General features: G+C 44.9%; 1 protein-coding gene across 1 annotated transcript in view; it reads left to right on the top strand.

Annotated features, from left to right (window-relative positions):
- The window catches only part of LOC147734643 (protein mono-ADP-ribosyltransferase PARP12-like), a 324308-nt gene that overhangs the window by 279541 nt on the left and 18092 nt on the right, over positions 1 to 26675 (top strand). The window contains exons 11-13 of the mRNA XM_086952940.1: positions 3693 to 3777; positions 4169 to 4299; positions 25571 to 25722. Of these exons, the coding sequence (XP_086809066.1) occupies positions 3693 to 3777; positions 4169 to 4299; positions 25571 to 25722 (368 nt within the window). The remainder of the gene's footprint in view (positions 1 to 3692; positions 3778 to 4168; positions 4300 to 25570; positions 25723 to 26675) is intronic.

Here is a 26675-nt window from a genome sequence, read left to right as displayed (position 1 = left end):
TGAGCCCCAAAGTGTTGCGCTGGACACAAGTGATCACTCTGCACCGGAGGAATCCAGTTCCAAAAGAAAGCTATGTATGGCGAAACAATGTAGGATATTCTCACTGTGACTTTCAACATGCTTGCTCTTCTCTTCTCTCATTTTGATGGAACGCTCCTTTGTTAATTTTTTGATTTAATTCGAGGGGAGTAGGAGTGCTCCTGACCTGTTCCCTTCCTCTCTTGTTGAATCCTGTATACTCACAATAGGGGCCTCGCTGACTTGCACAATAAGGATCAGATAGGTTAGGGGAGCAATGCTAAACAGACACTTTGTTACCCCCGACTTGTAATGATTCAGGAAATTTACTGGTACAAACATGAATATTGAAAATAGCTTTAGGGGAACACCAAAATAAAAGACAATGTTAAATTTGCCCAAAAATCCTATTCAGAGTCTGCTCCCTTATTGTGATTTCTTTTTCTGGATCATTACTTTCAGTATTGTCTACAAAAATGTTTAACTGTCCATTGTTGATTAACTTTAGTTCCCAGTACAATACATAGTGTCAGCTTTGGATGATGTTGTTCTCTTTACTGTCACGATTAACTGTTCTATTTCTTTCTTCAATATTCTTGTGCCCATGGAGCATTTCTCAGTTTTTCCTTCCATTGCTGACTTGAGGGGATTTATTTAAATTTGTATTCTCTCTCTCCCTGGTAGCTCATAGCTTTTCCTACCCCCCTCTGCTCCATCTCTTATCCCCTTGCGTGCGTTCGTCGGCCAACGGCCGTCGCAAGCACACGTCCGTTTGCCGCAGCGGCCCCATCCACACAATGGAACACCCGCACTGCGGCGGAATTGGGATAAACGGGTTATTCATGTTCTAGAGGTGTTCCTCGTCTATCTACAGCTCATCTGATTGACCAATCTGTGCTTTTATTTCTTTATTTATTACATCACTCTTTCATAATGGAAATTGGCTATTTTGGAACGTTAAGTTAAATAAAGAAAAATTCCAACATTGCAGCCTGTGCATCAGTATACGATTATGTGCATGAGCTACCATCTTGTCTAAAAGCAAGAGCATTCCAAAATGGCTGCCTTAGCATCTACATACGGGCTAATACAGCTGCAGCCATCTTTGATTTTATTTTCATTTACTTTATGTAGTGCAAACAAGCAAAGGCAGTAGCTGAGTCTTCATTATAAAAGAAGAGATCTATCCACTCTGCCAGTGCTTGTTTTTATAGGAGTCTCGCAAAAGCCATCATGTGTTTCAGTCCCCTGGACTTTTTTTTGTTGCATGAAGTTACAAACTATGCCTATTGTACTTTGCATTATCAGAACATAAATACAAGAACAAACAAAAATATTTTACATTTTTATTGACAAATGTATTTACAGACACCCAGTTAAGTATGACCAATGCAGATGGACGAAAAGGTCCTCTATTACCAAGAAATGTAGGCACCTTATCATACTGCAGTACACTCATGTGAAAAAGATAGTTTAAACAACTCTTCAAAAAAAGTGGAGAAGTTCCATTTAAAAACAAGGACCTGTACTAAACAGTGTTCCATAACGTTTCTTTTCCACTATTGGCAGACGCATAGGGGTAGGCTGACAAGATTAGCAGGTAAACGTCAGTCAAAGAGTCCTAACTGATAATTATAACTGAAAACCTGAAGAATAGAGTATCTTAAAGGAAGATAATACAAATAAAAGAGTTATCGGAAGTGGCATATTAAGAAGAAATATGCAAGCATGGAATTGAAACAGGAAGTTAGCATTAGGCTTAATTTCAGGATTCAGGGTGAGCTTGGGCGTAGTATTTTAGCCCTGGTTCGTCAAATTATTTTTTAAATGCTTTTTACGATTGACAGCATTTGAGAATAAATATACTCATGTTTTTAAGTTGTTCAATTTCACCATTTGTTTTCAAAATAATTGTTTTAGGGACCCAAGTTTACTAAGAATCAATTGCACCAAGCCCTTTTGTGGCCTCAAACTATGCGATTTGCAAAATCATTGGATTTGCAACCACAAAAGAGCTGTTTCTAACATACAAAATCCATTTATGAGTTGGAAAAAAATTTTGACTCGCAAAATGAGCGTTCTGACTACTTTTGATGCTTAGGGCCCGATTACGATGGTGGAAGGCCCGCCACCGCCAACCGGGCGGTGCCGTTCCCTCCGCCATCTGACTGGCAATTTCCCCCGCCACATTACGATGGTGGGGGGAATCGTTCTGCAAGCGTGGCGGGTGCAAAGACCGCCCGCCATGCTTCCACCACAGGCAATGGTTACGATTGCAAGGCGGAGCGGACAGGAAGTATAAAATGGTGGCGGTGCGTAGCAGGCACTGTCCGCCAGATTACAATGCTGGCTTCAACCAGCCTTTCCATGGCAGGGACCCTGCCATATAAAGGCTGGTGGAGATTAGATTCAGGAGCCCATTGCTGGCCCCCTCTTTGTTGGGGTGGAGATGCACTACATGTCATTTTAACATTCCAAACGGTGCTGCAGCCAGCAGCACCACCGTGCGTCAGCAATGTTAAAGCCCCGGAATGCGACCGCCAAATTTGATTGGCGGCACTGCCGCATGACTGGCGGGCGATCCCATACACTGCAATGACCACGGGCAGACTCAAGTCCCCCCACCATCGTAATGACCTCCTTGGTTTGGAAGGGGTGCGAAAGGGACATTCCATCCAATATGCAATTGCGGTATCCTTTGGCTGAATGGTTTGCAATGCAGTTCCGGCTGCGTACCATTGACCAGTTAGCGACTCTTCAAAGAATATGGTAACTGATTTGCAAAGGTAAAGCAGAGCCATTAGGACCTCTTCCCCTCTGGGAATTTAACATTTCTTTTTTTAAACGCACCAGTTTCTTTAAGGAATACAGGCTGCTTTAAGAACAAATAAAGCTTTGCAGTTTGGAATACATCACAGGGATGGTGGTTTGCTGTCACTTGTAGGCCACCCTGCCTGTGTATATACCCGATCACAGGGGGTTGCAAATTGCACTTGCCTAATGAATATTAATTAGGCGGGCCGTTCTGTGACCCCCTTCGATGTGTTACTTTGTGAATAGATATATTCACACAAGTTTCAGTTGGTAAATCTGATTCTATTTGCAAAAAGTCTTTGTTCAATTTTAGACCACATTATGTGAATGGAACAATAGTACTTCTATCCCCAAATATTTTTATGATAAGTTGTATAATGATGGTTGCATGTATAATGAACAGATGCATATATGTAAGAGTATATCTTTATAAGGACTGGAGCAGTCTAATAAATGAAGATATAATAGTAATAGGTAATATCATCTACAATTGACTGGGCAGTGTGTGAAAGGAAACAATCTCTTCAGTGTTGTAACTTAAGGTGTTCTACATGTGTACCCCAGGCGAAGCAGTTTAAAGTCTTAGGTCTTAACAAATCTTCACTTTAACATACACTGTGCAGGAATCTGTCCATGGGTTGATTGCATCAGGATTTAATCCTGTGCTAAGTTTTTTGGGAGATTGTAATTTTCCCTACTAATAGACCATGATCTAGTTAACCGCAGCTCCAAGTTCCACTCACTATAAGAGGAGAGTTATGTTACGATGCAGATATCCATGTTGCTGAAGGGTGAGGGGGGATCCATACCAGTTGAGAGAAGTGAAAGGACTTTGATGAAGTGTGTGCTTTTCTTTTTAGTGGCAAAACCAATCAGATGACCTCAGCATCCTGCTCAATTCCAGACTACTGGGACACATCGGCGTTGCCCAGCACAGACTACCAGGTATAAGCGCATGCTCTCTGATACACACAGATTTATTCTATGCTGGCCAACTTTAGGCTCGCACTCTAGCAATAGAGAACTGGTGAAGCATAACTATTGGCAATAGGGAAGAGGGTAGTAAACTCTAGGAGTAAGGCAGTGAATACAAAGATATGTGTAGGACTTCAGTGGGAATGAACTAGTTTTCATCAGTCGTTTCTGAGTGTGCACCAACCTGTTGGTAGAGCAATGCACTCAAGCTTGAGATGTAGCCATGTAAGGTCCTTATACAGCACCATGATACGTACAACTCCTTGTGTGAAGATATGTCTGCCCTTACTTGCCTTGTACTAAATAAGGGAGTACATCAGTCATGTATTAACCAAATGTTCTGTATTTTTGTGCCTTGCAGCTGGTGGAGGTTCAGAGGTGTTCTTCTGAATTCCAAGAAATCAAAAGAGAATTTGCCAAGACCCTGCCTGGGTTCTCCTTGCAACAGATAAAGAGGATTCAGAATCCATCACTCTGGCAAACATATCAATTGTAAGTTACATGTGACGTTATTGGCAGGGTTTTCGTAAGGGTAGTGGAGTGTTGGAGGGAGAGCTGGCTGGTTCAAAGAACATTCAGACTGTAGCCTACATTTCTGGGCAAGCTTATGACTCACAATTGATCTTTGATAAAGTTGCAGGGTTGGACAGTTGGCAGCTAGTGGGTTCCTCACCTCGCCATTAGAGGAGACAGAATCTGACATAGGAACAACGCCAGGCCAGGGCTCAGTATGACAAGTGGCAGTGAAAAGAGGACACTATGGAGAATTCTGGGACAGGTAGCACTGCAGGACAGGGATCTTGGTTAGACATAAACCTGTTGAGGGTGGGACCAGCCAACAAGAGATGTAAAAATACAATTGCAGGGTATAGTAAGCATTTTTTATTAGTGACCTATGGGCTTAAGAGCACAATACATCATGACTCATACATGAAATAGCATCACATTGCAGAGTCCCATAGACAAGAACATGCTGCATGGCTTCACCCTTTAGTCCAGATCATACCTGAGCTGTGAATTGAATTCGGGATGCACCAGAGCGCGAGTGCTCAGACTAGAGCATCCCTCTACAGTGACTCAGAGCAGGCAGCCACCTCAGCTCTGTTGCAGGGCTGGTTATACTCTGCTAAGCAGAGACGCAGAGCATGCAGGATATTGTTAGGCAGGTTTTCAGGACTCAGGCAGAATCACGAAGCACAATGTTAGTAAGCTCATGGCGTTGCCTGCCTGCGACTGTAGTACACCCTTTATCAGTGTCCCGGATTCTCTTGCTGCAGAGGCAGGGAACAGTTGGCATCTTGTAATTCTGAAATATGGAAGAATGCCATATTTAGCAATGGCAGAGATGAGGTTATGTGGGCACCAGGCATTGTCTTACATACCCGACACAGACAATCACGTAAAGTGTCTGAATTGCACAGATCATATGATCCTTCACAATACCCGATTCTATTCACTCGAGGGGAAGATGGTTATTGTCTCAATATACCACAGGCACACTCTGTTACTAACAAAACAGTAACATGCATGCAGAACTATGCCTATACTCTTATGGTTAGATCCACAAGTTTCAATACCTTGTATTGGTTCCGGAATATCTTTAATCAATACATTGTGGATATGATGGCAAAGATGATCACGGAAAGACTAGACTTTATCCGCCGCAATCAAACACAAATACGCGCAGACAACTACATCAATTTAAAAGATGCCCTTAATCATGATCAAAACGTTCATGCTTTAGATATTGGACAACACGTTATTTTACCAGCTACCTTCACAGGCTCACCAAGGTACATGCACGAAAAGACACAAGACGCTATGACATACGCAGGCAGTATGGCAGACCTGATTTGTTCATCACTTTCACATGCAATCCTGAATGGCCAGAAATTAAAGCTCAATTATTCCCAAAACAAAAATCATGCGATAGACATGACATTGTCGCACGTGTTATTAATTTAAAGGTGTAAGCACTCATGAAATTATTAACATTAAAAGCTATATTTGGATATGCTAAAGCTTACATATTTACTATCGAATGGCAAAAAAGAGGACTGCCTCACGTACACATCTTATTGTGGCTTGAGCCAAAAATACAGCTAGATGAGGTTGATCTCATTATATCCGCTGAGCTGCCTCATCCTATCAACAATCAAAAACTCTTTATGATTGTAAAAAAACACATGACACATGGTCCATGTGGTGAACACAACATTCTTTCACCATGTATGAAAAACGGCATTTGTGCTAAGAAATACCCACACACTCTCACTAATGAAACGGAAACTGGTGTTAATGGTTATCCCATTTACCATAGAAAGAGCCCCGAAGATGGTGGGCATACAGTCACAATGACTGTTAGAGGACAGGAAGTCACTGTAAATAATCAGTGGATGGTTCCATATTCACATTTACTGTCTCGCATTTCTAATGCTCACATTAATATTGAATACTGCCAATCCGTTAAAGCTATATAATATATTTGCAAATATATTAACAATGGATCAGATCAAGCAACTGCTACTATCGAAAACAACCATAATGAGATAGAAACATATCTAAATGGACGCTATATTAGCACTTCTGAGGCAGTGTGGCGAATTCTAGAGTTTCACATTCATGAAAGGCATCCCAGAGTATACTTTAATGAAAAAAACATGGCACACATAGCAGAAAACCCAACACCCACAACACTTACTGCCTTCTTCAAATTGTTGGCTACAGACACTTTTGCTAAAACCTTGCTATACCAAGAAGTACCGCAATACTATACGTGGGCTAATTCAAAATTTACACGTAGGAAACGTGGCCAGGACATGTTAGGACACCCTGGGGTAAAGAAAGACTCAGCTCTTGGTAGAATGTACAGTATTCACCCAAACCAATCTGAGTGCTTCCACTTACGCATTCTTTTTCAACATGTTCATGGACCTACAGGGTTTAACAGTCTATAACCGTTAATAACAAATTAATGCCTACCTATCAGGCAGCGTGTAGAAATACTTGGCCTCATTGAAGACGACGAACATTGGAAACATACATTAGGTGATGCAGCACTTTCCGATTCACCATCAAAGCTAGGTCAGTTGTTTCTTACTATTCTGTTGTTTTGTAACCCATCTGATCCTATGACTTTATGGGACGAATACAAACATCATTTATGTGAAGATATACTACACACTAAGTGCTAACAAACACATAATGACTCAATGCCAATGACTAATGACATTTTTAACCAGGGACTAATAGAAATAGAAGACTCCCTCTATCTACTAAGTGAGAAATCATTAACAGATTTCAAACTGCCGGCACCAGACAGGACAATCCATATACCATACAACCACACAGAAAACGGAGATTCTATACACAACCTACAAGAATACCTTGCACAACATTTGCCAAACTTAGTTCCTGATCAGACAGTCGCCTACAATAGCATTGTTCAGAGTGTAAAAACAAAACAAGGCAAACTATTCTTCTTAGACGCACCTGGAGGAACTGGAAAAACTTACTTAATCAACCTTATACTAGCAAAAATACGCTCTACAGGACTATTGGCTCTTGCTGTTGCATCGTCAGGAATAGCAGCTACTTTGCTTACTGGAGGCAGTAAGAGCATTCTACTTTTAAACTACCTTTAAGTGTTTCACTTGAAAAGGAATCGACATGCTCTATACGCAAAAACGGCCCTTTAGGCATGCTGCTTCAAAGGGTGGCTCTTATCATGTGGGACGAATTTACTATGACACACCGCGCCCATATAGACGCCGTTAACACAACTCTAAAAGATATTAGGAGTTCAACTCTAATAATGGGTGGTGTGACTTTTGTCTTTGCTGGTGACTTCAGACAAACTCTTCCGGTTTGCACATCTTCTACTACAAGTTGGTAATGGAGAACTACTTAACAGTAATGGCAATATTAATATTAAAAACGTAGGTACGCCTGTATCTAACTTAGATGAACTCATACACCATGTATACCCCAACATTGAGCATATTCTTACTAAACACTACCAATGGCTTTGCGAAAGAGCTATAGTTGCACCCAGAAACACCACTGTCAACCATATTAATGAACACATACTACTACAAATCCCAGGGGATGCAAAAGTCTATAAATCCATTGACACAGTGTTAGATACTCAAGACGCCGTACATTATCCTCAAGAATTCCTAAACTCACTTAACCCTTCCGGACTTCTGCCTCATTTACTACAAATTAAAGTTGGCATTCCTATTATGTTATTACGGAACCTACATCCGCCCAATCTATGCAATAGGACACGCCTACAAGTTACAAATCTTTTGCCATATGTAATTAAAGCTATTATACTCTCTGGACCTGCAGCAGGACAGTTAGCTCACATTCCCCGCATCCCTATGATCCCTACTGATCTACCATTTCAATGTAAACGCTTGCAGTTCCCTATTAACATTGCCTTTGCTTCTACCATTAACAAATCTCAAGGTCAAACATACAAAGTAATAGGCGTAGACTTACGAGAAGACTGCTTCACTCATGGACAGTTATATGTAGCACCTAGAGAGCACCTGCTTTATTTTATCTATTAGAGCTTCCTGTTGAAGCTAACTTAGTAACTATTTTAGGATGGCGCTGGCAGCTTGCCGGCGCCATCGTAAAATAGTTACAAGTTGACAGGCCAGCCAGGCTTCAACTTTTGCCCCCGGAATCCGCCGCTCGCGGATTTGCAAATTCGCGGTAAATTCGCGGGAGTTCGTGGATCGCGAATTTACCGAAAATTCAAAAAATCCGCGAGCGGAACGGATTTTGCGCTCATACTTACTCATGACACCCATACAGACCTCCAGTGGGGTGATAAAAGTTCCAACAAATCTTCAATCCTGGGTAACACATCCTCCGCATCAAAGTTATCCATACCTGTTCATGAAGACAAATGGTATATATGTGTGTATGACTGCATAACCAACATTTACATGTTTCACAACATTGGGTATCTAGTTTACACTATATACAATAAAAATGATAGCTCTTGTGACATTAAAAGAAATATTACATAACAGAATACTTGCAGAAGGTATCACTATACGCCTATAGTCATCCAATACCTGAGCCTAACAGCACTATTCGGAGATGAGAACAAATACCTCTCTATTCTCCCAAATACCGGGACATCTCCTCCTCCGAGTTCAAGCCACCAGGAATTCTAGAATCTAGATTCCAGCTGTCTAAGTTTTCATATCCTGTCACCCCCTCTGACACATGGAGGCACTCTATTGATCACAAAGAAGGGCAAAACATCCTGATTGCCTCTATGCAGTTCTTCGAAATTTCTTGCTATTGGTGACAATTTATCTTTATTCTGAATTGCTCTCGTGCTCAAGAACACATTTTTGTGCTGCAAACATGGTGCTGCCAACGTATTTTTTGGCACATGGGCATATCAAGACATAAACGCTGTCATCAGACAGACAGGTTAGATGTTTATCAATTGGTTTCTCTATGTTCTCCGCAGAAAAATGTACCTTCTTCACATTACTACTATATTTGCACGCCTTGCAGGACATACATGTGAAAAAGCCCTTAATTTCTAAGCTGGAATCCTTTCTTTTTGTAACATCATTGCTGCATAACTTGTCCTTCAGAGAGTTACACTTCCTATAGGTGACATTTGGATAATTACCTACCACGTCCTCTAAAGTAGCTTCCTTTTTTAATGACTTCCAATGTTTAGCTAAACATTTATGTACAGATTGTGAGCTCAAGTTAAAGGTGGTAATGTACCTAATGATGTTGGATTCAGGTTTTGTTCTAGATGTCTCCTGTTGAAACTCAGCTGCCCTGCTACAAGAGGATTCGATCGAATCCGGGTTACATCCTCTCTCAATGAATTTAGAAAAACCCGCTCCATTAGAGGCCAGTTGGGTAGAGAGCTGCTTGTGATTACCCAGAGTGCAGACAGGTATACAGGGTATAACAGGCTTTTGCCCTGTGGCATGTGCAAGGCCTGTGCCAGCAACAAGGTGACCATATATAAAATCTTAGAGACCCAGTCCGTATTACCAAAATTATGAACTGTAATACACCCTTCATGGTGTATTGCCTGACTTGCCTGTGGGGCCTGAAGTATGTGATCACACCCTCCAGTGATAATCTGCATTTTAGAACACCAGCAGGTGATCCAGAATAGGGACCTGAGTTACCCTGTCACAAGGCACTTTCATGCATACCACAACAGCAACAGGCATTTCCTCTATTTTTTTTGCATTGACCATGTATTACAAGAGATACAAGGTGGTGTAAGAGAGAAGCAGTTGTGAAGACTGGAATCACAGTATATTTTAGATTTGGTGACTAAGTCACCAACAGGTCTGATCATGGGAGAGGAACTTGGGGTGCATCTATAAATATGTAAATAGTGAGCAGGCAGGGCCACTATCCGATGGATATGATCCTGTAATAATAGTAAACTTGGAGTGGAACAAATAGTGCAGAATGACATGGCCCATTTTGGGCTCAATTCTGTTAATTGCGCAGGCGTAGTTTGCAAAGTAGGGGAATTGTGTATTAATGCATCCAGCGTGTAAGCCCATATAGGGAACAAGTATGTTTGTTATCAAGCTGCGAGTATCACTTGAAATGTCAAATTCAGATTTAAGGAATATCTTCATTATGAAAGAATGAGATATCTGTGGTAGTTCAAGTTCAAGTTCAAGAATTTATATAGCGCACTACTCACCCAGAGGGTCTCAAAGCGCTTGGGGAGGGGGTTCATTATTTATCGATTAGCCAGGTTTTAAGTTCTTTTCTGAAGGAGATGTGGTTCTGTGTAAGGCGGAGGTGAGTGGGGAGTGGGTTCCAGGTCTTGGCCGCCAAGTAGGAGAAGGATCTACCTCCCATGGTTGATCTTTGGATACGCGGAACTGCGGCGAGGCCTTGATTGGAGGATCTTAGTTGGCGGGTGGGTGTGTAGAAGGATAGTCGAGTGTTGAGGCATTCAGGCCCTAGTTTGTAAAGGGCCTTGTGTGCGTGGGTGAGGAGACGGAATGTTATTCTCTTGTTAACGGGAAGCCAGTGGAGGTCTTTCAGGTGGCCGGTAATGTGATCTTGGAGAGGGATGTCCAAAATGAGTCTCGCTGATGCGTTTTGGATGCGTTGGAGTTTTTTCTGTAATTTGACTGTAATTCCGGCGTAGAGGGTGTTTCCGTAGTCTAGTCGACTCGTAACCAGTGTGTGGGTGACAGTCTTTCTTGTCTCGGCGGGGATCCAATGGAAGATTTTTTTGAGCATACGAAGTACGTTGAAGCAGGAGGATGAGACGGCGTTGACTTGTTTGGTCATCGAGAGTGAGGAGTCTAGGATGAAGCCAAGGTTACGTGCGTGGTCTGTGGGTATGGGTGCTAAGCCCAGATTCGAAGGCCACCATGAGTCGTCCCAGGCAGAGGGGGATGATCCTAGGATGAGCACTTCCGTTTTGTCTGAGTTAAGTTTTAGACGGCTGTTTTTCATCCATACGGCTACTTCTTTCATGCCTTCGTGAAGATTGGTTTTGGCGGTGTTGGGGTCTTTGGTGAGGGAAAGGATCAGCTGGGTGTCGTCAGCATAGGAGATGATGTTAAGGTTGTGTTGAGGCGCGATGGAAGCGAGTGGACTCATGTAAACGTTGAAGAGGGTGGGACTGAGTGATGATCCTTGTGGTACACCGCAGATGACTTTGGTGGCCTCTGATTTGAATGGGGGAAGTCGGACTCTCTGAGTTCTCCCAGCTAGGAACGAGATGATCTAGTCCAAGGCTTTTCCTTTTATGCCGATGTTGCTGAGGCGTTGTATGAGGGTGCTGTGACAGACAGTGTAGAAGGCGGCGGAGAGGTCGAGTAGAATGAGGGCCACTGTTTCTCCGTTGTCCAGTAGTGTTCGGATGTCGTCTGTTGCTGCGATGAGGGCGGTTTTGGTGCAGTGTTTGGCTCGAAAGCCGGATTGTGAGGGATCGAGGGAGTAGTTGGATTCGAGGAAGGCGGCGAGTTGACTATTGACGGCTTTCTCAATGACTTTGGCCGGGAATGGGAGGAGGGATATGGGGCGGTAGTTTTTAGGTTCAGAGGGGTCTGCTGTGGGTTTCTTCAGGAGGGCGCTGACTTCGGCATGTTTCCAGCTTTCTGGGAAGGTAGCAGGGTTGAAGGAGCAGTTGATGACATCACGGAGATGGGGTGCGATGATGGAGTCTGCTTTGTTGAAGATGTGGTGGGGACATGGTCGGTTGGCGAGCGAGAGTGGATGGAATTCATTAGGCGGATGGTGTCTTCAGTGGTGATTGGGTTCCAGGCGCTGAGGTTGTTAGAGGGCGGTTTAGGTTCTGAGGGGGGTAGAGAGGATTGTTCGTTGGAACTGTTTTCGAAGCTGTTATGTATGTCGACAATTTTGTTGTAGAAGAAGGAGGATAACGAATCGCAGAGGTCTTGGGCGGGAGTGATGTCGTTTGAGGCTGCGGTGGGGTTGGTGAATTCTTTGACGATGTTGAATAGTTCCTTGCTGTTATGAGCGTTGTTGTCGAGTCGATTCTTGAATGCTGATTTCTTGGTGGATCGAATCAGCTGGTGGTGTTTGCGGGTGGCTGCCTTGAAGGTGGTCATGTTGTCGGTGGTTGGGTTTTTTCTCCATGTTTTCTCGAGAGTACGGCATAGCTTCTTGGATTTCTTAAGGTCATCGTTGAACCAGGGGGTATTTTGCAGCCAGCGCTGTAAACCCATACAGGGCGCAATCATGTGTGTTACCACACTGCAAGCATTTCTGGAAACGTCTCATTTGTGTGTAAAGAAGTATAATATCTCCACTATTGTACAATAAGATACATGTGGCAGTGGAAATGTTAATTCTTCTTCATTGTGGGTGCAGTCAATAGCTAATTTTGCCTTGTAACGCATTTTACCACTCCAATATGGCATGACTTGAACCTGCCTTTCAATAAAAAATGATGACTCTGTTCTAATAAAATGAGGCGCTAAAGCGGTGGCCGCCAACACTGAAGAAGGCATACTGCTGAAATGCGTTTGTTTGTCTTGTTCCATTAAATCCAAAGGAGGACTTAACCCCCGCGAGTGCTGGTGATTCTTTCTGGAGCTCTGAAATGGATCACAAGACTGCCCTCGCGTACCAAGCACCTGCTAGCGAGTGCGGGAGCACTGGCAGACAAAAAAAAATAATTATATCTATATATATCACTGCTAAATATCGGGAGGAAATGGTATTGCGTTTGCAGCGTGAGGAGGCAATAATTAAAAAACGCAAAACATACAAATTCCAGCGTGATCGTCTGGATTATGAGCATGGACAAATGTTCACTTTCGCTAAAAAGTACGACAGTTTAAAAGCTAACAAAAAAGTTCCAGCGATGGCAACGGGCAATGTGAATATGGAAGCCCCTGAAAACTCTTCGCTATCAGAAGCTAGCTCCAATGCTGATAGTGAACGGATAATGATCAAGTGAGATCACAACGATTGGGGTTTCACAAATTTACCCTGGCCCAAGAATTAGATGTTGTGCGCCAGGACCGAAAGCAGAGTTTACGTTCAAGTGCACGAAATTCCAATGCAAACAGAACGCCAACAGGAAATGCAGGGCAAAAGGCGTTGCAACAGACAGCGTAAACAACGGCAACAAGATTCCCATCAGGAAAAAGAAGCAATGGAAGCGCAAATGAATCCATTACAAAGTGATGCCCAGACAGTAATAAACCTAACCGATATGTAGCTGAGTGATAAAGAGACTAATATATTGGCTCTAGGACTGTCATACAGTGCGAAAATGAACTTTGACTATGCTAACACATAGGGCCCGATTCACAGAATGAACTTAAGACTCAATCATAAACTTACTACTATTTGGGTATTCACAGAATGCACTTACTACTTTTGGCATTTACAGAATGAACTTACTACTTTTGGTATTCACAGAAGTTAGGATTTTGTCTTAAGTCTGTCTTAAGTCTGTCTTAAGTTTGTCTTAAGACTAACTTAAGACAAAATCCTAACTTCTGTGAATACCAAAAGTAGTAAGTTCATGCCAAAAGTAGTAAGTGCATTCTGTGAATACCAAAATAGTAGTAAGTTTAGGATTGAGTCATAAGTACATTCTGTGAATCTGGCCCTAAAATTGATTTTTTCAAATATACTAGAAAGCTTAAACTCCGCAAGTATCATTCGACCAACAAGTTTTCCAAAAACAATCCGTCTCCAGAACCCGATCCATTATCAGCAGGTGATTCAGATCTTTCACAAGTTGTATTGCAAATGCAAATTGAGAACGCAGTGCCAGTTACGTGTTCTGATACAGGGCTTAATGTTGTTACAGCATCTACACCATTTAAACCAAAATCCACATTTTGCCCTCTCATGTTAAAAGACAATATTGACCCGTTCCATGAAAAAGTCTCTATCTGAAAGAGACACATTAGTGATAGATTTCTTACCTTAGAATATCCCCAGGCATCAGACTGGATCCGGAAAATTTTACGTAGCAATACCCCTGCGCGCCAGCAGGCGTCGTCCGCAGCTCCGCGTCCGTCGTCGGCGTCGTTAGCGCCGGAATGACGTCGTCGGAGTACTTAGACGCCGCCCTCTGACGTCAGTTCTTCATTTTTCCGTGCCAGCTAGCGCAGATCCGGAGAAGCTCTACCCCTTAGTCATTTTTTGACTAAACTTTTTGATCTTTTTGATCATTTCTCTACTCGAGTCTTCGACTCAGACTTTGCCAGTGGGGATGCCCGGGTTTAAACTCTGTTCCAAGTGTGACCGACTGATATCGGTTATAGACCCCGATCGCCGGTGTCTCAAGTGTTTAGGCCTCGACCACGACGACCACACCTGCTCCGACTGCCGGGCCCTGACGTCTAAAGCTAGGCGGGAGCGGTCCCGCAAGCGACTTGAGCTCCGGCAGTTGGCCCGCGCCGCTCCAGGTCCTGGTCCCACAGGAGGTCGAGGGACCGGTCGCGGGGTCGGAGCCCTCGCAGTTCCGGGAGTGGACATCGGTCGTCAGGATCCAAGTCCTCAGGTAAGAGGCATGAGAGGTCTACGAGACGTCATCGTTCCTCCGACCCACCCCGACGCTCACGCGATGCGACCGGGGCTTCGGGTGACACCACCCACGCGGCTCAGACGGAGTCGCGAACGTTGCCGCCTGCCCCACACCTTCTGGTCCCTGGGCCTGTTGCGACGCCAGAGAAGGTCGAGCGGTACCTCATGGCCATGAGGTCCCTCCCTCAGCCGGGTTCCGGGTCGCCGCCGGTCGACCTCACAAACTCACCAGCGCCTGCCCTGCGGGTGTCGCCCCCGGCGCCTTCTATGGACGCCGTCCCCGATCCTACCCTCGATTCGGTTCCGGCGTTGTATGGAGATTTCTATTTCCATGAACCGGCCCCATCTGTTGATCCTGAACTGCAGGAGATGGGTGACGAGGGTGATTGGGAGGGGTCTGTGGACCCTCTTGCACTGGAGTGCCAGTCTCAACAGGACTGGACATATGCGCTTGGGGAGGCCAGTGGACTTGACACTTCGCCAGACACTGGATTTGTCTCCCCTCCCACCGTGGCTATGGAGGAGGGGGCTGCTTACAGTGTAGTGTTGACGCGGGCGGCCAAGGCCTTGGGCCTGACGCTCCCCGTCGCGGCCGCGAGGACTAACCTCCTCACTGAGGTCCTTAAACCGCAGGCAAGCTCCACTGAGCCTCTGCTGCCGTTTAATGAGGCCTTGTGTGACGTTCTTGTGGGCACTTATTCCAAGCCCGCCACAGGTCAGACTGTGGATAGGAACGTGGCCAGACGCTACCGCCCGGCCCCGGGCGACCCTTGCTTTTTGTCCACCCATCCCACCCCCGAGAGCCTGATCATCCAGGCCTCCACTTCCCAGACCGCATTCCCGGCGGCTCCGCCCGATCGGGAATCCAAGAGGTATGAACAATTCGGGAAGAAGGTGTTCTCGTCCCTGAGTTTGGGACTGCGGTCAGTCAATACCGCATGCCTCTTGGGCCGCTACACCCACACCCTGTGGGACACGGTCGCGGACATGCTGCCACAATGTCCGGAGGAAGCCCGGGCAAAACGCGCCCAAGCCCTTGCGGAGGGTCGAGATGCAGCGCGATATTCCATCCGGTGTGGGCTGGATACCACGGACTCACTGGGCAGGGCGATGGCAACGACGGTGGTGGTTCGACGCCACGCCTGGTTGAGGTCCACCAACTTTTCGGCCGATGTCCAGGCCACTCTTCTGGACATGCCATTTGATGGCCGTCGCCTCTTTGGCGACAAGGCAGACCATGCGCTTGAGCGTTTTAAGGACTCCAGGGCTACGGCCAAGTCCTTGGCCTCTCGGCCCCACGCCAGCAAATGGGTGCCTTTCACTCCTTTCGTGGCGACCGAAGGGGCGCCCCCACACGTGCTGCCAGCCACGCCCTGCAGAATGTTCAACAGCATGGTGGCGGCCGTGGAAACCGCCGTAACGGCGGTCGGGGACAACAGCGAGGCCAGTCCACACCTACCCCCGCAGCACCTGCCTCAAAACCCTCCTAGTCCGTGCTTTCAGGCCCATGTGATGCCAGTGGGGGGCAGGGTTCGCCATCACCTCTTCCACGTCTGACAGGTGGGTGCTGCAAATCGTCCGAAGGGGCTACTCCCTCCTCTTCGAGGCGACCCCTCCAGCCATGCCACCGCAATTCCACCGTATGTCGGGGGATCAGTTGCAACTTCTGTAAGAGGAAGTCATGGCCCTCTTGGCCAAGGGGGCCATCAAGCACGTTCCTGGGCCAGAAGTAGGGTGTGGTTGTTACTCCCACTACTTTCTGGTACCCAAGAAGGGCAAAGGGGGCCTACGCCCTATCTTGGACCTACGGAACGTCAACGGCTTCCTCCGAAAGGAGAAGTTCAAGATGCTGACTTTGGCTCAGGTTTTAGCTGCCCTGGACCCCGGAGACTGGATGGTAGCGTTGGACTTGCGGGACGCTTATTTTCACATTCCCGTCCTGCCAGCCCACTGGCGTTACCTGCGGTTCACGGTAGGCCATGAGCACTTTCAGTTTACCGTGCTCCCCTTCGGCCTTACCAGCGCCCCACGGGTGTTCACAAAAGTGATGCCGGTGGTCGCAGCTCATCTGCGCAGGTTAGGGGTTTCAGTCTTCCCCTACCTCGACGACTGGTTGTTGAAGGCGGGCTCGCCCCAGACAGTCGTCAGCCACCTCCAGACTACGGCCGATCTCCTGCACCTGCTGGGGTTCTCCATCAACGTGCCAAAGTCACACCTGTGTCCCTCTCAGAGGCTCCTCTTCATCGGAGTGGTTCTGGACTGGGCACAGTTTCGGGTTTATCCTCCCGAACAGCGGGTTCGGGATATTCAGGCTCTGATTCCGATATTTCAGCCTTTATCCCGAGTCTTGGTCAGGTTGACGCTGCGGCTTCTGGGGCTGATGGCCTCCTGCATCCTTCTGGTGCATCACCCCCGGTGGAGGATGCGGGCTCTGCAGTGGGACCTGAAGTTTCAGTGGGCCCAGCATCAGGGCAACTTGTCCGACCATGTCTTGATCTCGGAGGGCACTGCAAGACAGTTGCAGTGGTGGCTCACGGACCGCGATTGGCTTAGTGGCAGATCCCTCTCCCTACCTCACCCGGAGCACGTGGTTGTGACAGACGCGTCCCTCCTGGGCTGGGGGGCCACATGGGAGACACGGAGATCAGAGGCCTCTTTTCTCCGGCGGAGTCCCAGCTCCACATCATCCTTCTGGAGCAGCGGGTGATCCGACTTGCACTGAAAGCATTCCTCCCCTCTATCCGGGGGAGTGTAGTGCAGGTGTTCACGACCAACACCACCGCCATGTGGTACTGCAACAAACAGGGCGGGGTGGGGTCGTGGACCCTATGCCAGGAGGCTCTGCGCCTCTGGCAGTGGCTGGAACATCAGGGCGTGACCCTGGTGGTTCAACACCTGGCAGGTTCTCTGAACGCCAGGGCTGACGAACTCAGCCATCGGTGCATGATGGATCACGAATGGCGTCTGAACTCGGACGTGGCGGAAGGTCTCTTTCAGCAGTGGGGAGAGCCTTGGTTAGATCTATTCACAACAGAAGAGAACGCGCAATTTCATCAGTTCTGCGCGTTGGAATTTCCAAGGCGGCACTCGCTCGGAGACGCTTTTTGTCGCGAGTGGAGTTGCGGTCTATTGTACGCCTTTCCGCTTATACCACTTCTGCCCAAAGTGCTGAAAAAGATCAGGCGCGACCGGGCCCAGGTTATCCTTGTGGCTCCGGACTGGGCGCGAAGATACTGGTATCCTGAGCTACTCAGCATGTCAGTCGATCCTCCGATTCGTCTGCCTCTTCGGGAGGACCTTCTGTCGTAGCAGCAGGGGACGGTCCTCCACCCGAACCTGTCCAGTCTCGACCTACAAGCTTGGAGATTGAGCGGCGACAGTTGAGGTCATTTGACTTGCCTCCTGAAGTCTGTAATGTCATTCTGGCAGCCAGGCGTCCCTCCACAAAGTCGATATACGCCTGCAGGTGGAACAGATTTGTGGCATGGTGCACAACAAAGGCTGTGGATCCACTCTCTGCACCCCTTTCTGAGGTTCTCCTCTTTCTCTTTCCCAGCAGGGCTCTGCTCTGGGCACTATCAAGGGGTACCTTTCTGCCCTTTCCACCTTCTTAAGGCTACCTGATCAGCCTTCCTTGTTCAAGTCCCTAATTGTAAATAGGTTTTTGAAGGGCACCACACACATGTTTCCTCCTGTTCCTTTCGTGATGCCCCAGTGGGACTTGAACCTTGTACTTACTTACCTAATGTGTGCTCCCTTTGAGCCGCTCCATAACTGTCCTCTCCGTCTTCTTACTTTGAAGACTGCTTTCCTGGTTGCCATCACCTCTGCCAGGAGAGTGAGTGAGCTCCTAGCTCTTTCTTCTACACCTCCTTTCCTCTCTGTCTATCCGGACAAGGTTGCGTTGTGGACGAGACCCTCTTTCCTGCCCAAGGTTGTCACGGCCTTTCACATCGGGCAGTCCATTACCTTGCCCACCTTCTTTCCGCCTCTGCATACCTTGAAAGAGGAAGAGCGGCTCCACCGCCTGGACCCAAAACGTGCGCTCTCTTACTATCTGGATCGCACACGCCAGTTCCGGGTGGATGACCAACTCTTTGTTGGTTACGTGGGCGCTAAGAAGGGAAAGGCAGTGCACAAGTGGACCGTCTCTCGGTGGATCATCTTGTGCATCCAGGCATGTTACTCCTTGGCTAAAAAGGAGCCTCCTGTTGGACTGAGGGCTCATGCCACTCGGGCCACGGCGACTACCACTGCCCTGGGCCAAGGAGGGCCCTTGCTGGACATTTGCCAGGCAGCTACGTGGGCCTCGCTGCACACGTTTGCAAGACACTATTGCCTGGACAGCCAAGTCCGGAGGGATGGATTCTTTGGCCGATCCGTCCTCTAGGGCTTTCTGGTATGATTATTGGTTCGCAGACCCACCACCGGGGTTGGTATTGCTGGAATGTCTATTCTAAGGTAAGGAATCTATCACTAGCATGTCTCTTTCAGATGCACAAGTTACTATTTGTGTAACGATATATCTGTAAGAGACATTAGTTAGTGATAGATTCCTTACCGACCCACCCATCTTCCCCGTTCTGTGAACCGATATCTAGGGTTAAGGTCGTCCCCTTTCAGGGCCCTAGTTTCATGGCACCAGTGTTGGTTCTATCATGGCTCTGCGTATCTGGCACGGAAAAGCTGTGTATCAGAACTGACGTCAGCGTGCGAGGGCGGCATCTAAGTACTCCGACGATGTCATTCCGGCACTAACGATGCCAACGTCTGCCCGCACGCAGGGGTATTGCTACGCAAAATTTTCCGGATTGAGTCTGATGCCTGGGGATATTCTAAGGTAAGGAATCTATCACTAACTGATGTCTCTTACAGATATATCGTTACACAAGTAGTAAATTGTGCCTTGAGCTTAAAGATTTATTTATAAAGCAAACTAAAATCAAGAAAAAACACCACTATCGTGATGCCGCTTACCATCAGTTAATTAAAAAAGTACAAGACAATACCAATATCATTATCCGCCAATCAGATAAAGGCGGAAATGTGGTGCTTTGGCCGAGGCACTTGTACATGGAAGAGGCTTTGGGCCAGTTGAATGATCGAGATTGATACATGAGGACTACCATGAATGAGGTAAAACAAGCTTGGAATTTGGTGTACAGTAAGCTTATGGCATGGAGAAGCTTGGGTCTAGTAACAATGGACGAATTCAAATTTCTCAAAAAAGACAACCCAGTGATGCCAGTAGCCCATTTCATACCCAAAATCCATAAAAACAACAGCAAGCCTCCAGGCCGTCCAATTATATCTGCCTGTAATAGCATCTTGGAAAATGTTAGTAAATACGTGGATTTTTTTCTCCAAGACTTTGTCAGTAAGTTACTGTCATTTGTTCTAGACACTGGAGACTTACTGAAAAAATAGGCAGGTATACAATGGCAATCTGGTTATCTGCTAATTTCCTTGGATGTTTCCTCCCTCTATACATCGATTCACCATAGGGATGGACTGAAAGCTGTGCAACATTACTTGAACTGTAGACCGACTTGTTTGAATGACCACAGCAGAATGTTATTGGCAATGATTGATCTCTGTTTGCATAATAACTATTTTCCCTTTGCTAATCAGATATTCCATCAAGTGAGGGGGTGGCAATGGGGGCCTGTTTTTCTCCCAGTTATGCCTGTCTCATGTCCTCATGCCATGCTACCCAACAATAATGTCAACTAAGGTTGTGAAATGGTTACAATACATCGATTATCTCTTGATTATTTGGAATGGTTCAGAAAATGAAGCCATCCATTTCATTAGCAATTTGAACAACAACCGTCTGAATTTGGGTTTCACAAGTCAGATCAGTGTAAAATCTATTTGTAAATGTGTTTCGATTTATATAGCGCACTTTAACCCAGGGGTCTCAAGGCGCTTGCTTAGGGAACCCGTCCTGGTATTCCCCTGTGAGATACCCCGGCCGGGTATCCACAAGGTGAAAGCCAGGCATACCGCCGCGAGGGGCCGTAGTGGATATTAAGCAAGCTATTGCCCAGAGTCGCAGAGTGTGACCCTGTGAGTCGAGTAGGCACCGGAGCAAGAATTGTCGACTCTGTGGAATTTTTGAGCCCCAGACCCGTCGAGGCGGGGAATCGAACCCTGGTCCACGACCGATCTCAGCTTCCGGGTCTGCCGCCTCTAACCACTGAGCCACGCTTCTCCATTTGCTTTTTGGATGTGGAAATCTTCATTCAGAATAATCAACTGGAAACCAGACTTTTTAGGAAGCCTACAGCTGGCAATGCCGTGCTTCATGCATCTAGCCTTCACCCTGCACACCTAATACGTAGCATCCCATACGGAGAGATGCTCCATATTAGGAGGATCTGCAGTACAGATCTTGACTGCAGATTAGCCCAAAATGAATGCAGGGCAAGATTTTTGAGGAGAGGACATCAACCTGAAATCTTGGACAAGGCTATGTGTAGAGCTAATATTATGGGAAGACATCAGCCCCTAATTGACACAGAGCAAGTTCCAAGTAAAACAAAGTGTGAGACCCGGTTGATTCTAACTAATAGCTGCCAACATCTAGCAATCCGTAAAATTGTAAGAAATAACTGGGCGTTGATTGCAAGTGACCCAATATTGGGCGAACAGCTATCTAAATCTCATAGTAACACCTATAGAAAGGCTAGATCTATGAATAACTGTTTGGTATCCAGTAGCCCAGAAGTTAGGTCATCAGGCACTTGGCTTTCCAGCAGTAAAGGGTTCTTGAAATGCTCGGTATGCAAGGCCTGCAAAAATGGAGTAAACAAAACTGAGTACCTCACTCCTTTCAGTGAAAGACCTACCTGCATCCAATATAAGTTGACTAGCGAGACTTAGTACGCGGTGTATGTGCTGGAGTGTCCGTGCGGCCTACGTTATAGGGGTAGCACAAAGCTGCCAGTACATAAAAGGATACTCCATCACTTACGAGCCATTACCAACGGCGACACTGCGTACCCGGTTGCAAGGCATTTTGGTGAAACCCACAATAAAAACCCCTCTGATTTGAAATACTTTGTAATCGATACAGTTCCTCCACTCAGGAGGGGTGGTGACTGTGAGTCACTACTACGTAGATTGGAAACCAGACAAATAATACTACTCGATTGCAAAGTACCTAATGGATTAAATTCAAGTGAGGATTGTTACACTTATCTTTAGGTGTTCTCTATTGAACTGTTGTTCATATATATCTGCTGCTAGCTGCTGTTTTATTAACATTTACACATTATAGTTCTGCACTTTAACTAATGGTTATACACTTGGTTTTGCACATCATGCATGATAGTATTTATTTGCGGAAATTGCACAATATTTGCATATTTATGTCAAATGTGAAGTGATATTGGCCCACTTGGGCAGTATTATGGGTGTCTACAGTACAGTGATCTGACTGATTGGTTATAACTTGACAGGCTCTAATGAAGGAGGAAGGGTAGTAGGTTGACCCCCACTAATTTACAATTGACCCTGCATATGTCCACAGTGAGCAATTATAACTGAATGGTAGGGCATTGTTTTAGCAGCATATAGTGGGATATTGATATGAATTTTAAAGTATATACATTTATTTATGGTCTTTTATATTTATTCATTATGCTGCTACATCATGGGTATTAATTGTTTGTATTGTACGCTCCGTTATTTAATGTATTTAACATTTATTTATTCAGTCTATATGTTGTAGATACTCAAATTTTTCCATTGTGACTAAAGGCGGAAGTATGTCTTTTATGTCTATAGAAACGTATCATGCACGTTGTCACTTTAAAAGTAGCACACCGCCTTCTCAGTGTGTCATGTGATCAAGGCCCTTCGCGGGCTGAAACGCGTAATGGCGGATTTGGTGTCGGGCACGAAATAAAAGAGATTTTGCACCAGTTGTGGGTTCGCCTCGTCTTGTCCTATGTACTACAGAGACGTTGTATGCCTCATATTTATATATATATATATATATATATATATATATATATATATATATATATATATATATATATATATATATATATATATATATATATATATATATATATATATATATATATATATATGATTATATATATATATACATATATATGTTTGTATTTATAATAACATCAGCAGGTAGTTATAGCTAGGACCTAGTTTTAGTAGGGAAAAAGCATTTTTTGTTTTGCCAATAACTTTGGTGCTGTTTGACGAATCTTCACAAACTTTGGTGCCGCTTGACGAATCTTCACAAACTTTTCTAAACTAGTATGACAGTCAGTTCAGCATGAGTTTCCAAGGTTTTGTGGTGATTCGTCAAGTGCAGGCTGAGAAAAAGGGGGGGTCTCAAAATGCGTTTTCCCCATGGAATTTTCTTGGGATTTTAGACTACAGCCCAAACCTCTAGATGAATTACACCAAATTTGGCAGAAAGGTAGCTTTTGGTCCAGAAAGCGACCTTTTTGTAAATTGGTGTAAAATCCACTCAGTAATTTTTGAGGAATAATGATAATCCAAATTTGTATCTATAGGGATGCAAAGCCTTTGCGAGCCCTCCTGCTCTTGTGCAGAGATCTTATTGGCTGCCAACACTTCAACCAGGAAGTGTTTTGCAGCCATGTTGATACTCAGCTACAGTGATGTAATCAGTGATGTCTCTGACTCTGTAATGAGTGATGTAATATGTGAGGTCATAAGAAGTGCACAGCAGGGGCATCAGTTATAGTTAGCACCGGTAACTATAAAAGCTGAATTTCTATTGCTTTGTACTAGTGAAAGCAATGCAACATACTCCAAAACAGAGGTGCTGTAGCTCTATAACACACCTGTTGCCACAACGTGTAAATCTGAACCCGAAAGAGTTCCAGGCCAGTCAGCAATGGAATAAAGACTAGCGAAACACCCATTGTGTATGAAAACCTCAATGTGTCTGTTTAGAAGCGGCAGCTCCTCCATTAGGGCGGAGGAGCATCGCCCCACTGCTTTCTCGCAGTGTGATAAGCAGAAATATAAAATGGTATTTTAAATACCATTTTATGTTTCTGCTTCTCGTGCTGCGAGAAAGCAGAAGGCAGGGTGTGCCTTGTTTATGCCTGGTTAGGGGCAGGCGGATCGGGGAGGAGTGGCCTGCCTTCTCTAGAGTATGCATGACTGGTTTGGGCCGACCAAACCAGTCATGCAAACTCTAGAGAAAATAGCCCCCATACAAGCACTGTCCATACTGTTGCACTGTCCGCACCAATCACAACGCTGCCATTGCAGCATTGTGATTGGCTAACGGGAGGGGAGGGAGGACGCGGGTGCTGAACCCAGCCAGGAGCGGAGGCGGCACAGGACCCAGTAAGGTACTTTTTTTAGACCCCTGCCTCCCCCGTGGTAACCTCAGCGCAACCTCGACCCCCCCACCGGCGAGTCATGCGAGCTTCGACTGCTGTTTAGGTCCATTGGTGTATCCATTGATACGTACGAATATACACAAGACTTATATTACTGTACAATATAGAGAAGATATACCGGAAATCATTTAGAATTTCAAACATTCAGGTGAGTAATATCAGCGATAAGTCCTTAACATGATCGTTTTTAGGCACCAGCGTGCAGTGTTTTTGTCCGGTACCTCAAAGCAAGTCTCGTTCATTAAAGACTTATCACGATCCTTAGCAACCCAAAAGGCTATTGATTTACACCCTCGCTACTTATTACACAAACCTGGTAGCCACTTTTAAATATTTGATTACGTGTGTTGTATTGTGCAGCCACTAAAATACCCACTTGCACTGTTATTTTGGATGAAAACCACTTACAAGCATCATTTGGCTGAGATATTTCATTTTTCCACATTGGTAAAGTGTGAGGGACCATTATCTACTTTCCGGAGATATTCTTTTTGACTATAGCCTTGAGAAAGACCCAAAAAATGGATGAAACGTGTGTCGGCTGAAACCATCTATGATGCAGTGACATCAATATATCTATAAATCATCACTAAACAATTGTGCCTTTAAACAAGAGACTATCAAGCAACTCTGTTTGGAACTAAGATACAATGTGTTATTTCTGTGATACTACTTTCATATAAAAAGAAAATGTTACCCACCTGAATGTTTGAAGTTCTAAATGATTTCTGAGGTATTTTCTCTATATTGTAATATAAGTGTTGTATATATTAGGAATTATCAATGGATACTTCAATAAACCTGAACAGACTTGGTTGAGGATTTCATACACAAGTTCTCTGCTATTTTTTATCCTCCCAGTAGTGACTTGTGACTTGGAGAACATGGCCTGTCAGTGCAACGGCTAATTGGTGGGAGGTCCTCCACAAGTTCCAAGCTGATGAGCTTTCACTGATATGGCATATGGGCAGTAGGTGCTCTCCAGAGCTCTCCAGATCTGCCCCAGGGTTTGTACTCCATGACCTCTAACTGATTACGGGTAGTGTCTCATGCCTTGAAGTCATCTTTTTACAATCACCTCCTACCAGTGTCAAAGTGGGTGGATATCCCACAGATAGGACATTTGTTGATGAGATGCATCTCACTAAGGTGGCTCCGGACTATGGCATCTAACTAGTATGAAAAGTGAAATGTCAGAAGGTCAGTCAACAGCAGTAGTGTTTCTACAGGAAGGTACAGCAGTATTTGGTGTCAACTTCTCGCTTAATGTTTTTAAAAACACAAGCATGTGCCTCTAGGAAAAGGAAGACAATGAAGACGCTGAACAGGAACATGGATGTGCTGGAGAAGAAATTATTTCATGGCTCTAAGAACGGTGATGTGGATACAATCTGTCGCGAGAACTTTGACTGCAGAAATCTGGGACGCATTGGAAATGTTTATGGAAAAGGTATGTTTTTGACGTGGGCATGATTCTCATCTAGTAGCTTATTCTAAAATGAATAATTAAGGTTCTGCTGTTTTGCTTAACATTCATTTTAATTTTCTGGTGGTTTTGAAATGGATGCATTTGAGTTCAGTCTTACTTGTTTTTGATATATGTACAACAGCCATATGCACTTTCAGTGCTCCTACTGACAGTCACTTTGGAAGGAGTCAGTGCCTTGCAGTCTCTGCTTTGAAATGGTCTCTAGTGCACCCCCATTGATGGCCAAAGTAGTGCTTGGTGTAAGTGCCAGCAGGCAGGTCCAGCTTGCAGGATGGCACCCATAGGCACACACAAGGGGCCAAAGTGTCATTCCTGTGGCATTGGCAACGCTGCCCAATCTTCAGATGTGAACATTTTGATCAGGCAGCTTGGACTGCCTTAGCGAGGATGACACTGTGGTACCAATAACAACAGCCGCATGTAAATGTGCCAAAGGGAGTCCCACCTCCTTGAGCAACCCACTGTAAAGGCATTTGTGGGTTCACTGATAGAATTTCGAAGCCCAAAATATCCCCATACACTAATATAGAGTCTTAAATATCGATGTCAAAAATATATACATCCTTTATTTATAATGGTAAGTATAAAATATCTGGGGGGAAAATATTGATGTAAGAAATATAGATGTACAATTATCATTTTTTTAATGTATATAAAAAATAATGTTGAATATATTAAATAATAAAATTAACTTTAAAAACATTATTTGAATGTAATATACATTTTAACAAATCTAAGAAATACATGAAATGTAAAAAAATGTGAACATACATTTATGAAATGTAATATATATATATATATACTTTAAAACAATTCATAAACTATTCATTTTAATTTATTTAACATTTTTATAAAAATATAACAATTTAGAAATATATATAGATATATATACATACGCCTGTAACATAAAATCT

The sequence above is a fragment of the Lissotriton vulgaris genome, chromosome 1_2 (assembly GCF_964263255.1).
Source record: "Lissotriton vulgaris chromosome 1_2, aLisVul1.2, whole genome shotgun sequence".
NCBI lineage: Eukaryota > Metazoa > Chordata > Amphibia > Caudata > Salamandridae > Lissotriton > Lissotriton vulgaris.
The sequence above is the reverse complement of the archived record's forward strand: the minus strand, read 5'-3'. Positions and strand labels throughout refer to the sequence as shown.